Below are 15,534 nucleotides of genomic sequence, written 5' to 3' on the forward strand. Positions count from 1 at the left end.
TTCTGTGTCCCCTCCCTGGAACATCCTGTCTTTGTCCACCTTGTCTATTCCACACAGTATTTTATATGTCGTTATCATGTCTCCCCTGACCCTCCTGTCCTCCAGTGTCGTCAGGCCGATTTCCCTTAATCTTTCTTCATGATTGTAGCCATGTATAAACGTAAGTAACCATTCTGGCCCCGCCTCTTCACTGATCGCTACTAGGTCTTCTCTCTCTCTCTCTGCTCCATGAACTTTATCATACTTCCTGACTACTGTATGAATGAAGAAATTCTTCCTAACATCCCGTTGACTCATCTGAGTCTTCAACTTCCAATTGTGACTCCTTGTTTCTGTGTCCCATCTCTGGAACATCCTGTCTATGTCCACCTTATCTTTTCCCTGCAGTATTTTGTATGTCGTTATCATGTCTCCCCTAACCCTTCTGTCCTCCAGTGTCATCAGGCTGATTTCCCTTAACCTTTCTTCGTAGGACATTCCCCTTAGCTCTGGGACCAACCTTGTTGCAAACCTGTGCACTTTCTCTAATTTCTTGTTGTGCTTGACCAGGTGCGGATTCCAAACTGGTGCTGCATACTCCAGTATGAGCCTGACGTACACGGTGTACAGTGTCTTGAACGATTCCTTACTAAGGTATTGGAACACTGTTCTCAGGTTTGCCAGGTGCCCATATGCTGCAGCAGTTATCTGGTTGATGTGTGCTTCCAGAGACGTGCTCGATGTTATACTCACCCAAAGATCTTTCTACTTGAACGAGGTTTCTAGTCTTTGGCCACCTAGCCCATACTCTGTCTGCGGTCTTCTTTGCCCTTCCCCGATCTTCATGACTTTTCATTTGGCAGGGTTAAGTTGCTGGACCATATGTCCAGTCTGTCCAGGTCACTTTGTAGTCCTGCCTGAGCCTCACTTGATTTGATTCTTCTCATTAACTTCACATTGCCTGCAAACAGGAACACTTCTGAGTCTATCCTTTCTGTCATGTCATTCACATATACCAAGAACAGCACTGGTCCTAGGACTGACCCCTGTGGGACTCCGCTCATCACAGGCACCCACTGTGATACCTCTTCAAGTACCATGACTCGTTGTTGCCTCCCTGTCAGGTATTCTCTTATCCATTTCAGTGCCCTTCCTGTTATACGTGCCTGATAGTCTAGCTTCTGCATTAATCTCCTGTGGGGAACTGTGTCAAAGGCCTTAATGCAGTCCATGAAAATGCAGACAACTCACCTCTATCTCTCTCATGTCTTACTTCTGTTACCTTGTCATAAAACTTGTTGAGGATAATGCTACAACCTAAGTCAAAGAACTTAGCTTGGGGGAACTTAGCTTGATAGACAGCTTTTGCCTACACAGCCATCCCTGCAGGCGATGTCTTGAGAAGCTGTCGTATGCATCCCTCAACGGGCTGGAAATTAAAATATAAGTATAATTACCCCTAGGGGGTATTATGTCAGCAAATCTCAGAAACTGATTGCTGACAACACTTACTGTTGTGGGCTCAATGGCCCATGTTTCACCGGGTATTGGTACATTAATAAACACAACAGAACATCCACTGCACAGCTGACCTACCCCCATCATGTTTATTAAATGTACCTGGGTATTTGTAGCTGGCCTGTAATTGCACTCGGTTATCCATTGTCTTGATTGAAGAATAGTGTTCTTTGAAGAATATCACACTACACTCTGTTGGATCTCAACACTCCTTGTTACAATGTTCATCAAGATTTGTTCATTATTCACAATCTTATCACTAAAGAAGCTGATCACACTTCTCTGTAAGTGTTTAGATGTGTTTGTTGAGACACTTTTATGCACAAAAATACGTGGATCAGTGTTCTTTGTTGGTTATCCGGGCATTAGCATGAGCCCTAGCAGGGTCAAAAGCAATCTGACAAAGCCACAGCCTCCTACGATGCTACTGCCCCTACCCCATAAAGGAAAAGCTGGCCTAGTACATTTCCCTTCCTTGCCAGACTTCCACTATGAAGCAAAACAGAATGCTTGATTCTTGCTGTCTCAAGCATAGACAACAATGTACACTATCTTTACCATGGTAATAAAGTGGGAGCAGGATTTCTTTAATTTTCCTGCTAAGGTAATAAATGGATAGTCTCTTATTCAACTAAACTACTTGCAACAACGGTCTCTTGCAAGGAGCCGTGTGACCATGTCACAGGCTCATACTGCATCTGGTATCAATTGCTTGATGTATCAGTAGGCAAGGGGCTAAACGGGGCTGATACCCCCATTCCTGGAGAAAATTTCTCCACACTGGGGGGCGGCGGAGGTTCACTGCAGGTGAACTATTCATCACTTAACGTTAATTTGATTTTCTCACTCGCCACCACTGCTGCTTGTCTTTTCTGAACAGCTTTAGTCTGTGTGGTTTCTGGAGAATCACTAATTTTGTTTTCAACACTGTGTAATTCTAACGGTACTAGTTTATTTATTGTCTGCTTATTCACTACACCTTTGCTTAAAACATCAACTGTCCTGATGATTCCATTTGCATCAGGATATATGGTCACAATTTTTCCAAGTGGCCATTAGGACCTCGGACCATCATTGTCGATAATCACTATGTCACCCGGTCTTAAGGACTTATGATTTTCAGGAACACCAGCTCCATAGAAGTGTTCTCTCAATGAGGTGAGATAGTCTTCTCGCCAAATTTTCTCCCAACGTTCAATCACTTTATTAAGGTGTTTGAATTTACGTCTGAGTTGCTCAGGTTCGAAATAAGTAGGATCCTCTATGATTTCTTTATCATTCATGGGAGGAACAGGTTCGAGCCTTCTGCCATGGAGTAAATGAGATGGACTTAACACTTCTAAATTGTCCAGATCATCGGTAACATAAGTTAGAGGTTTTCTATTTCAGTCACAACTGTACGGAATTCTTCTAAGTCGATTCTTTGACTATGAAGAGTCTTCCTTAAACAAGGTTTTACAATGCCGATCATTCTTTCATAAAATCCGCCGTGCCATGGAGATTTAGGAGGAATGTATCTCCTACGACATCTGCGTTGATTCAGCATCTGTTGTACTTCTGGTTGATCAAAGATCTTGCTTATATAAGCAGCACCAGCAACAAAGTTCGTTGCATTATCTGAAATCATCAGTCTGGAACATGCCCTTCTGGCTGCAAACCTTCTGAATAATTTGATAAAGGTTTCAGCAGACATGTCAGTGGCTACTTCTAGATGTACTGCTCTAGTTGTAGCACAAGTGAACAAACAGATGTACACCTTGATGGGAACTTTGTCAACTGTTTTGGTTAAAATTATTGGTCCAGTGTAATCTACACCTGTCACCTCAAATGGAGTGACATGACAAACTCTTTCAGAGGGATATGGAGGTGGACCTGGATACTGACATACTCGCATATCGTAGTGACGACAAGTAATACAGTCCCTTATTTGTTTTTTCACACTTTGTCGACCTTGAGGTATCCAGTAGGATTATCGTATATGACAAAGTGTGTCAGCTACCCCACCATGTAACACGTTACTGTGGGCGTTTTGCACAATCAGTTTTGTTAGCCAATGATTCTTGGGGATCAATATTGGATGTATGTCTTCTTTAGGTAGTGAAGAATTATGAATTCTTCCTCGACATCTTATAATCTTTTCTGAGTCGAGATAAAGTCCTAAAGAATTAATCATGACAGGTTTCTTTGGGGATTTATCTTGTGTTTCCAGAAATTTATATTCTGTAGAGAAAACATCTTTCTGTATTAGTTTCACCCAGTATTTAATGGGTTCAAGACATTCATAATCGGGTTTTATTCCTTTAATGAACTTAAAGACAAGAGTTGTAACTCTTAAGAGTTTACCCAAAGATGAGTTTTTAGATCCATCAATGACTATTTCTGTTGTGTCTGTGTGAGGGAAAAGTACAATGGATAGGAGTAGAGAGGGAGTATATAGTAACAAAAGTTTCATTGCCAGCTACTTGTTAAGGTAGGGTAAGTCAAGCTCCCGCCTTTTTTCCCCCACCCTGAAAGTGATAGTTTGACTGCCGGCTGCTTGTTAAGGTAGGGTCAGTCTAGCTCCCGCTATCCCTTCCCCTCCTTCTTCCCCCCCCCCCCGAAAGGTGACGTGTGGGGCTCCAGTCCAAACAGTAATCACTAGACTCACAGCTCCCAGCACTACTGTAAGTATATGCCTGCCTTGTATTCTAGTGAATTTATTGGTTGAAAGCTTCACTTTTGACCAATAATAAACTTAGTCCTTTCAGTCTTGCTCTAGGTTGACTGTTGTAATAATCACCACATCTTTTAGGTATTGTACTTATCATGGAGAGTGATTTCTTAAGCAGTGGGTAACCTGTCTATCTTTCCAGCTTGGATGACAGAGAGGGTCACCTGCCAATCAACGAGCAGAACTGATGGAGATGGACTAACGTCCTGAGACTTCCCCTTTTTGGATTTAATTACCTGTGCACCTGTATGAAATTGCAGGACGTAACCCCTCATCATTGCAACGGTAAAGAACCTGCTTTCCTGTCATCGGGATAGAATACTCAAGGCTATACTGTGAAGAACGAACCGGTGGGTTGTAACCAACACCTGAGACCCCCCCCCCATCATCAGCAACTGCTACGATTTCAACAACACTCTGTGTCACCAACACCAGACACCCCTATATATATTAGCGTTGAATTCAGTTATCATTTATATTTTTTCATTTTTCATTTTATTTAATGTAGGATTAATATTTCATATTTAAGTGTTTTATATTTTCTATATAATAAAGTGTTTATGTTTGTCTGTTATTATTTCTTTTTCTATTCACTAATTTTCCTGAGGAGGAGCCAGCCTTGGTAATACTGTCTGAAGTTGTTACAGGGCTGAGTAAGCCTTCAGAAGTGGCGACCTTACCAAGATCAACTCTACTGAATCAAGATTCAACTCCATCTCGAATCTACCATTGGAACTTCAACGCCACATACCACAGACGGTTACCACCAGCCATGAGTAGTCATTCTCTATGGTAGGACTACAGTACAGGTATTTAAAAAATTTGGTGATTGTTATGGTCTCAATTTATTGTAAGTCAAGTCAAGACAGGAATACTAGTTAATTCTGCCATCTATTTTTGTGTGAGCTTGAAACACTTTGGAGGATTAGACTCTAGGGACCCAAGATTTTCCAGTGACAATTTGTTTCATTGAGCTCTTTATTATATCAAGGGAACTGTCATAGGGCACTCTTGATTTGTTGGTGAGAAGATTGGATGGTCAAGTGACCCCATTCTACTTACTGTTTGCTCGGAGCTGGCATAGAACCCTTTGTTTTAATTAATACATAGTGTTTAATTGAAGTAGGGATCGAGCCCTCTGGTTTATTTACAGTTTGAGTGGAGCAGGAATTGAACCCTCCATTTTCTTTAATACCCGTTTCATTTCCCCTGATAGTTTAAGTTATTCTTGCAAGTATGGATGAATACCAGTTTTGGATGAATGCTGGAAGTAAGTTATGAATAACAGGGAAAAATTTAGAATCTTTCATTAGTGCTAAGATCCAGGAAAGACTTGAAAGAGAGAGAATTGAGAGAGAAGAAAGACAGTTAGAAAGGGAAAGAGATGAAGAAAAGGAGAGAGAGAGAATCGAAAGAGAAGAGAAAAAGGAGAGAGAGAGAACTGAGAGAGAAATCCAAGAAAGACAGTTAGAAAGAGAAAGAGAAGACAAAAAGGAGCGTGATAGACTTGATCGTGAGGAGAGAGCTAGAGTACATGAAGAACAGGTTAAATTAAGAGAACTTGAGGAAAGAGCAAAGGATAGAGAAGTTGAGGAAAAAGCTAGAGAACGTGAGGAAAAAGCTAGAGAACGTGAGGAAAAAGCTAGAGAACGTGAGGAAAAAGCTAGAGAACTTGAGTTAATAGAGAGAGAAAAGGATCGCGAGCTCGAAAAATCTAGCCTTGAATTAGAGAATAGAAAGTTAACTCTTACACAACAACAATTAGATGAAGGAGTAATGGAACAACGTGCAGTCAGTGCACATATTCCAACACCTAATTTACCTCCCTTCACAGAAGGGGAAGACATAACTTCATACATTATCAGGTTTGAAAATACCGCTACCCTCTGTGAATGGCCTGCTGACACCTGGGCTACCAGGTTAGGAATGTTATTTTCCGGTACAGCTTTGAATATCTATGCAACTTTGTCGCAGGATATTATATGTAATAATAACCTACTGAAGAAGGCAATCCTTAAAGCATATCAAAAAACCACTAATTCTTACAGGAAAGATTTCAGGTATGCCACCTTACAGCCAGGCCAGAACTTTCAGCAGTTACGGGTAACACTCTTTCGTTTGTTCGACCTTTGGATAGAGAGTTCAGGCATTGATCACAGTTATGAATCTCTTAGAAGCTTCATGGTTGCTGACCACTTCCTGACAGCTCTTCCTCACCAGATACGAACATTCATTAGAGAACGTAACCTGATTAAAGCTGAGGAAGTTGCTGAGGCTGCTGACCTGTATGCTGAGGCTTACAATTCCTATAAAGACCTAAAGGGATCGAACCCTAAGGGCAAGGTTTCATCAGACCTTAAGAAATCAAAGCCTCTAGTGGAAAGTAAAATGTCTTCTTTTATTCCTGTTTGTCATTTGTGTGGTGTTAAGGGACATAAACGTCCAGATTGTCCTTCTAAGAAGGTCCAGAAAGTTGGAAGATGTTTTAAAGACTGTAATGACAAAGCATCCTTCTGTTCAGGAACAGTTAATGGACTTAATGTATCTACCATTTTACGAGACACTGGATGCACATGTATAGTCATTTCTGATAAGCTGTTCCCTAACCTTAAAGAAACTCATTCCTCTGCTATACTTTCAGACTACTTGGGCCGTACAGACACTTTTTCTACCATCCGTTGTTACATTAGGTCTAAATGGTTCACAGGTTGGTCTGAAGCCGTACTAGCTCCCATCACTTCTTGCTCCGTACTAATAGGTAATGTAAAAGGTGCCATTCTTCCTTCTGAGGTTGACCTTTCATCACCAAAGATGGACACAAGTGTTTCAGATCCTCTTCCTGTAGAGTCAAAGAAGCCCCTCGAAAGTTCAGATGAGACAATGTCTCGTGAGATTTATATGGGATTAAATACCAGTGATGCTACTCTCGAAAGCGAGGTAGTAGGATCACCGGTTCACTTGTTAGATGAAAGTGAAGGTATCGCCTCCGATACCATAAATGCTTTGACTAGGGCTCCGACCAAAGCCCAGGTTTCTTCTACTGTCCATCCTTTAATTTTCCCTGACTTTAAGCCTTTAGATATATCGAAGGACTCCTTCGTCAATTTCCAACGTAATTGCCCTTCTCTTCAGAATTGTCATAATGCCGCTAAACAAAATCAAGTTATCCAAAGGAAAAACTTTTCATATAAATTTGAATATATAAAAGGTATCTTGTACAAGTCAGTATTCAAATTAAATTCAGATGAGATAGACTATTCCATCTTAGTTGTTCCAAGTCAATGCAGAGAGACTGTTCTTAAAATGGCTCATGACCTGCCAGTGGCCGGACATTTCTCGCATCGTAAAACCTTAAATAAAATTAGGGAAACCTATTTTTGGCCAAAAATGTCCTCAGATATCACTACCTATTGTAGATCGTGTAAAGTTTGCCAACTGTCATCCTTCCGAGGTACCAGGCGAGTACCTATGGTCAAAATGCCAGTCTTTACGGTACCTTTTGAAAGAGTAGCTATTGACATCGTTGGTCCTTTATATCCACTGTCATCTGGGGGACATAGATATATATTAACATTAGTTGATTATGCTTCGACTTTCCCTGAACCCATACCCTTAAAGACCATAACTTCTACAGAGGTGGCTGAAGCCCTTTTGTCCATCTTCTCCAGAGTGGGCATCCCTAGAGAAATTTTGTCTGACCGTGGGACACAATTCACATCTGACTTAATGCAACATCTACACCAACTTCTGGGAGTGAAGCCTCTCTTCACAACACCCTATCATCCCAGCTGTAATGGGAGGATTGAGCGCCAGCATTCGATTCTCAAGTCCATTTTAAGGAAACTTTGCTCCCTTAAACCTAAGGAGTGGCATCGTTACCTACCCTGTGCTTTGTTTGCCATGAGGGAAGTTCCCAGTGACTCTTGGGGGGTTTTCACCTTTTGAACTTCTCTATGGTAGACAGGCCAGAGGTTCACTGTCCATCCTTCATGACTTATGGGCTAATGAGGAGGTAAATGCTGAGGTTCAGTCTTCTTATCAGTTTCTCCTTGACCTTAGATCCAAACTTGAGGAGACCTCTGACATAGTTTCGAAAAACCTAAGCTTGTCAATGGACCAGTACAAAACCTATTTTGATTCCAAAAGTCAGAGGAGAAGTTTTAAAGTAGGAGATGAAGTTCTTGTACTTTTGCCTATCAAGTCAAATAAATTATTAGTAGCATGGTATCATGTGGTAGGTATCATGTTGCTGGCCATGTGGTAGGTATCATGTTGCTGGTCATGTGGTAGGTATCATGTTGCTGGCAATGTGGTAGGTATCATGTTGCTGGTCATGTGGTAGGTATCATGTTGCTGGTCATGTGGTAGGTATCATGATGCTGGCCATGTGGTAGGTATCATGTTGCTGGTCATGTGGTAGGTATCATGTTTCTGGCCATGTGGTAGGTATCATGTTGCTGGCCATGTGGTAGGTATCATGATGCTGGCCATGTGGTAGGTATCATGTTGCTGGCCATTTGGTAGGTATCATGTTGCTGGCCATGTGGTAGGTATCATGATGCTGGCCATGTGGTAGGTATCATGTTGCTGGCCATTTGGTAGGTATCATGTTGCTGGCCATGTGGTAGGTATCATGATGCTGGCCATGTGGTAGGTATCATGTTGCTGGCCATTTGGTAGGTATCATGTTGCTGGCCATGTGGTAGGTATCATGTTGCTGGCCATGTGGTAGGTATCATGTTGCTGGCCATGTGGTAGGTATCATGTTGCTGGTCATGTGGTAGGTATCATGTTGCTGGCCATGTGGTAGGTATCATGTTGCTGGCCATGTGGTAGGTATCATGTTGCTGGTCATGTGGTAGGTATCATGTTGCTGGCCATGTGGTAGGTATCATGTTGCTGGCCATGTGGTAGGTATCATGTTGCTGGTCATATGGTAGGTATCATGTTGCTGAATATGTGGTAGGTATCATGTTGCTGGTCATGTGGTAGGTATCATGTTGCTGGCCATGTGGTAGATATCATGTTGCTGGTCATGTGGTAGGTATCATGTTGCTGGTAATGTGGTAGGTATCATGTTGCTAGCCATGTGGTAGGTATCATGTTGCTGGCCATGTGGTAGGTATCATGTTGCTGGCCATGTGGTAGGTATCATGTTGCTGGATATGTGGTAGGTATCATGTTGCTGGCCATGTGGTAGGTATCATGTTGCTGGCCATGTGGTAGGTATCATGTTGCTGGCCATGTAATGGTTATCATTCATTTAATAAATCCTTCAGTCACTAACTTCCTCAGTCACTAACTCCTTCAGTCACTAACTTCTTCAGTCACTAACTCCTTCAGTCACTAACTCCTTCAGTTACTAACTCATTCAGTCACTAACTTCTTCAGTCACTAACTCCTTCAGTCACTAACTCCTTCAGTTACTAACTCATTCAGTCACTAACTTCTTCAGTCACTAACTCCTTCAGTCACTAACTCCTTCAGTTACTAACTCCTTCAGTTACTAACTTTCAGATACTTACTCCTTCAGTTGCTAAGCCCCTCACTAACTCCTTTGACAAATATCGCTGTATTTTCCAGAAACCGTTATATTCACCCCCCAGCTTTGGGAATGGGGGCATAAAGGGAGAGAGAGAGACGCTGAGACAGGCCTCAATTCTGTGTATACTTAATTCTATGAATTAGCCTCGTAACTCCTAGTCTAGTTATGCATTACAATTACTAAGTTAGAGATAGGCGTTAGCTTTCTGTAGTTATTATACTTACCATACATTAATTATGCTTTAGACACCCTTAGCCCGGCAGTTTGAGTGCCCAGGGAGAAGGCCAAGCCGGGACTGGTAGAGTCGCATTTACACTGGTGAGCCACAAGGCCTGCTTCCTTCGTGGATTTCGCGGATTTACCCGTAGCTCCCTTCATACAGATTTATACCGCGAAAGCTGACTACGACGAGATCGTGGCCCGTGTCTCACCCAACAGGTATACAGGTGCACACCCAGGTATACTACCTTGCATGTATGTACCCTAGTTACTAGGTGCGCACTTACTAGTGCTTGCTTTCAGATCGGCGAATTCCAGCACCGACGACCTGGACAAGCCACGATCTCTCACAACACACTGGAGTTTAGATGGAGAGAGTTCCGGGGGTCAACGCCCCCGCGGCCCGGTCTTTAACCAGGCCTCCTGGTGGATCAGAGCCTGATCAACCAGGCTGTTACTGCTGGCCGCACGCAATCCAGCGTACGAGCCACAGCACGGCTGGTCAGGTACCGACTTAGGTGCTTGTCCAGTGCCTGCTTGAAGACAGCCAGGGGTCTATTGGTAATCCCCCTTGTGTATGCTGGGAGGCAGTTGAACAGTCTCGGGCCCCTGAAACTTATTGTATTGTCTCCTAACGTGCTAGTGACACCCCGGCTTTTCACTGGGGGGATGTTGCATCGTCTGCCGAGTCTTTTGCTTTCGTAGTGAGTCATTTTCGTGTGCAATTTCGGTACTAGTCCCTCTAGGATTTCCCAGGTGTATATAATCATGTATCTCTCCTGCCTGCGTTCCAGGGAATACAGGTTCAGGAACCTCAAGCGCTCCCAGTAATTGAGGTGTTTTATCTCCGTTATGCGCGCCGTGAAGGTTCTCTGTACATTTTCTAGGTCAGCAATATCACCTGCCCTGAAAGGTGCTGTTAGTGTACAGCAATATTCCAGCCTAGATAGAACAAGCGACCTGAAGAGTGTCATCATGGGCTTGGCATCCCTAGTTTTAAAGGTTCTCATTATCCATCCTGTACTCTGATGAAGTTTTAATTTCCTCAAGTTTACCATATCGGAGTAATTGAACTTTATCATCGTTGAACTTCATATTGTTTTCTGCAGCCCATTGAAAGATTTGGTTGATGTCCTCCTGGAGCTTTGCAGTGTCTGCAATGGAAGACACTGCCATGCAGATTCGGGTGTCATCTGCAAAGGAAGACACGGTGCTGTGGCTGATATCCTTGTCTATGTCAGATATCAGGATAAGAAACAAGATGAGAGCGAGTACTGTGCCTTGTGGAACAGAGCTTTTCACCGTAGCCACCTCAGACTTTACTCTGTTCACTAATACTCTTTGTGTTCTGTTTGTGAGGAAATTATAGATCCATCTACCAACTTTTCCTGTTATTCCTTTAGCACGCATTTTGTGCGCTATTACGCCATGGTCACACTTGTCGAAGGCTTTTGCAAAGTCTGTATATATTACATCTGCATTCTTTTTGTCTTCTAGTGCATCTAGGACCTTGTCGTAGTGGTCCAGTAGTTCAATTCAATTCAATTCAAGTTTATTCTCTATAATGGTTACAATGTGGGGTTTACAGGTTTTTGGTATTGTGTGGTTTACATGTTATAAAATACTAATTACAGAGGGGGCCACTAGGACACCTAGCATGGCTAGGCATTTCGAGCAGACTTAGATTAATTCTTAACATTAAATCCTTACAGATTATAGTATTAAGGCTAAGTGACTACATCATAATTTGTGAGTTTAGCAATGTGAATGCTTTTGTTTTGGCACAATACAAGGTGTCTATATTTGAGTTTCATAGGCAAACTTATGACTAGTTAGGATTTATTATTTTAAGATTAAGATTAGTATTTCTGGGTTTATAGTCAGTGGGTGAGTGAGTGTAATTGTGAACCCCCAGGTGGTTATCATGTAGTTAGTTGTCGGGGTGGATCAGGGAAATAAGATGTTTTCTAACTGTAGTTTTGAAAGTGATGAATGTGTCTGCAGTTCTAGAGTTTTCAGGTAGGGAGTTCCAGATTTTAGGTCCTTTGAGATACACTGAATTTTTGTAAAGGTTTAGTCGAACACGGGGAATGTCATAGAGATGTTTGTGTCTGGTGTTATGCCTGTGGATCCTGTCACAACTATCAAGAAAGCGTTTTAGGTCAAGGTTAATATTGGAATTTAAGGTCCTGTAGATATAGATTGCACAGTAGTGAGTGTGGATGTTCTGAACAGGGAGTAAGTTTAGATCTATGAAGAGTGCGGGGGTGTGTTGCCAGGGATGGGATTTAGTAATTATTCTTACAGCGGCTTTTTGTTGGCTTATTATTGGCTTTAGGTGTGTTGCTGCAGTTGAACCCCAAGCACAGATAGCATAGGTGAGGTATGGATATATAAGTGAATGGTATAGTGTGAGAAGGGCAGTTTGCGGTACGTAGTATCGTATCTTGGAAAGGATCCCCACCGTTTTGGATACTTTTTTTGTTATGTGTTGGATATGGGTGCTGAAATTTAAGTTGAGACAGACAGGAGCGACCTGCTCTAAATCCATGTTGCCCTGGGTTGTGTAATTGATAGGTATCTATAGGACCCTTTCAAAGATTTTTATATGTCTATGCTCCTTCTCCATAGGATGGTAAAAGCTCGTGATAGGGGCTTCTTGCAGTTCTTGATGAACACGGAGTTCCATGAGTCTGGCCCTGGGGCAGAGTACATGGGCATGTCATTTACCGTCTGTTCGAAATCATTTGGCGTCAGGACAACATCAGATAGGCTTGTGTTTACCAAACTCTGTGGCTCTCTCATAAAAAAATAATTTTGATCTTCGAATTTCAGTCTGGTTACCGGCTTGCTAAAAACTGAATCATATTGGGACTTGAGTAGCTCACTCATTTCTTTACTGTCATCTGTGTAGGACCCATCTTGTTTAAGTAGGGGCCCAATACTGGACGTTGTTCTCGACTTTGATTTGGCATAAGAAAAGAAATACTTTGTGTTTCTTTCGATTTCATTTATGGCTTTTAGTTCTTCCCGCGATTCCTGACTCCTATAAGATTCCTTTAGCTTAAGTTCGATGTTTGCTATTTCTCTGACCAGTGTCTCTCTACGCATTTCAGGTATATTGGCCTCTTTTAGCCGCTCTGTTATTCTTTTTCGTCGTCTGTAAAAGGAGCGCCTGTCTCTTTCTACTTTACATCTACTCCTCCTTTTTCTTAAAGGAATAAGTCTTGAGCATACATCGAGTGCTACCGAGTTAATCTGTTCTAGGCATAAGTTGGGGTCTGTGTTGCTTAGTCTATCTTCCCAGCTTATATCGGTTAGGACTTGGTTTACTTGGTCCCACTTTATGTTCTTGTTATTGAAGTTGAATTTGGTGAAGGCTCCCTCGTGACTAATCTCATCTACTAATCCCTGCCTACTGTTTGGAATAAAGGTTAGTGCGTATTGATTGAAGTTACTGTGGAGTGGAGCAGCAGGCTTCAGGATGAATTCACGACTGAACCATTAATCACCAACACTACCCAGCCGTGCTCACACGCTTACTGCCTTAATTCCACACACCTTCAGTTACTAACTCCTTCAGTTACTAACTCCCCTCACTAACTCCTTCAGTGACTAGCTCCTTCAGTTGCTTATACATATTTTGGTGTTCCAGGTCAAATACAGCAGCCGGTGAAGCAGGGTCCTGGGCGAAGTACAGCCTCCACCACCTCCTTCCTCAGCACTGTTCCCACTCTGGTGTTAGTGATGATTCTGGCCTCTGTCATGTGCAGCATTTCCACCTGAGTACCAACACGGCACAGCAACTGTTGGAGAGAATGAGACTGCAACTACAGGACAGTGTGGGACAGCAATGGAGAGCAGCTGGAGGCAATGGTGGAGCCGTGTGCTCAGGCAGGCTCCAGTTGTCCACATTACAATGAGGAGCCTCACATGAAGACTAACGGGAAGACTGGGGAAAATATAATAGCAATGAATGATTGGTGGTGAAGAAATACTCTTCGGAGGACGACGTGTTACCTTACTGGGTTCTTGTTTACAAACAGTGTATACAAGGGTTGCCCTGGGGGCCAGCCAGGGCCCCCAGCCTGCGAGGGAGAGGAGGGAGTTGTAGCTCGTAGGATGTCTGCCGCGTTAATGAGAAAAATGTCGAGTCATTATGTGAAAAGGAACAGTTACAGTGAACAGTGAGTTTGAAACGAAAGTAGATGGAAACAAGAGAAGGAACAGTTACACTGACTGCGATAGAGTATGAGATAAAGATGGAAAATAACATCACAGATTTTTGAGTGTCATGGCCACTCTCGGGACGTTGGTAAGTACTTGACCAAGCCCAGCCACACGGTCTATTTACTCAGTGTCCTTTTGGTAAAATACACTCAGATGAAGATAAAAGTTTGTTATTTTACCTTAATAAAGATGATGCTGATTTATTAAGACTTTCTCTCTGCCATTGTTTCTTCTGCTCGCGCTTGACTGGAATGTCAGAATCTTTACTCTGTACTTTTATTACTTCTATCACTGATAATGGCTAATATGACTAAATAAAGAACATGGCAATATATTTTAATAACTTGGGTAAAAGGAAGTTAGGAAACCAGCTGTCTGCAAGGCACCAGCTGTCTGCAAGGCACCAGCTGTCTGCAAGGCACCAGCTGTCTGCAAGGCACCAGCTGTCTGCAAGGCACCAGCTGTCTGCAAGGCACCAGCTGTCTGCAAGGCACCAGCTGTCTGCAAGGCACCAGCTGTCTGCAAGGCACCAGCTGTCTGCAAGGCACCAACTGTCTGCAAGGCACCAACTGTCTACAAGGCACCAACTGTCTGCAAGGCACCAGCTGTCTGCAAGGCACCAGCTGTCTGCAAGGCACCAGCTGTCTGCAAGGTACCAGCTGTCTGCAAGGAATAAGCTGCTTAAATTAATAATAATAATATATCTTTATTTACTACCAGTACATGTACAAGGTATACAGACCATAGCTGACATCAATGACATACTACTATACAGAAAGCCCCTTGTTATACCTGGAGCATACCTGGAGAGGGTTTCGGGGGTCAACGCCCCTGTAGCTCGGTCTGAGACCAGGCCTCATGGTGGATCAGGGTCTGATTAACCAGGCTGTTACTGCTGGCCGCACGCAAGCTGACATACGAACCACAACCCGGTTGGTCAGGTACTAACTTTAGGTACCTGTCCAGTGCCTTCTTAAAGACAGCCAGGGGTCTATTGGTAATCACCCTTATGTATGCTGGGAGGCAATTGAACAGTCTTGGGCCCCAGACACTTATTGTGTTGTCTCTCAATGTACTTGTGGCGCCTCTGCTTTTCATCGGGGGAATGTTGCATCTCCTGCCGAGTCTTTTGCTCTCATAGGGAGTGATTTTCGTGTGTAGGTTTGGTACCAATCCCTCCAGGACCTTCCAAGTGTATATTATCAAGTATCTCTCTCGCCTGAGTTCCAGGAAATACAGATCAAGGACCTCCAACCTTTCCCAGTAGTTTAGGTGCCTTATCATACTTATGTGTGCCGTGAAAGTTCATTGTATACTCTCCAGGTCTGCAATG

At 42.9% G+C, this 15,534-nt stretch overlaps 1 protein-coding gene across 1 annotated transcript in view; it reads left to right on the plus strand.

Moving 5' to 3' along the window:
• LOC128700117 (zwei Ig domain protein zig-8-like) overlaps positions 1 to 14,359 on the plus strand; it is a 197,594-nt gene extending 183,235 nt beyond the window's left edge. Inside the window, exon 10 of the mRNA XM_070100830.1 lies at positions 13,627 to 14,359. Coding sequence (XP_069956931.1) covers positions 13,627 to 13,757 — 131 coding nt within the window. The 3' untranslated portion in view covers positions 13,758 to 14,359. The remainder of the gene's footprint in view (positions 1 to 13,626) is intronic.
• Positions 14,360 to 15,534: the final 1,175 nt, after the last annotated feature.

This window comes from Cherax quadricarinatus, chromosome 74 (genome assembly GCF_038502225.1).
Source record: "Cherax quadricarinatus isolate ZL_2023a chromosome 74, ASM3850222v1, whole genome shotgun sequence".
In the NCBI taxonomy this organism is placed as follows: Eukaryota; Metazoa; Arthropoda; class Malacostraca; order Decapoda; family Parastacidae; genus Cherax; species Cherax quadricarinatus.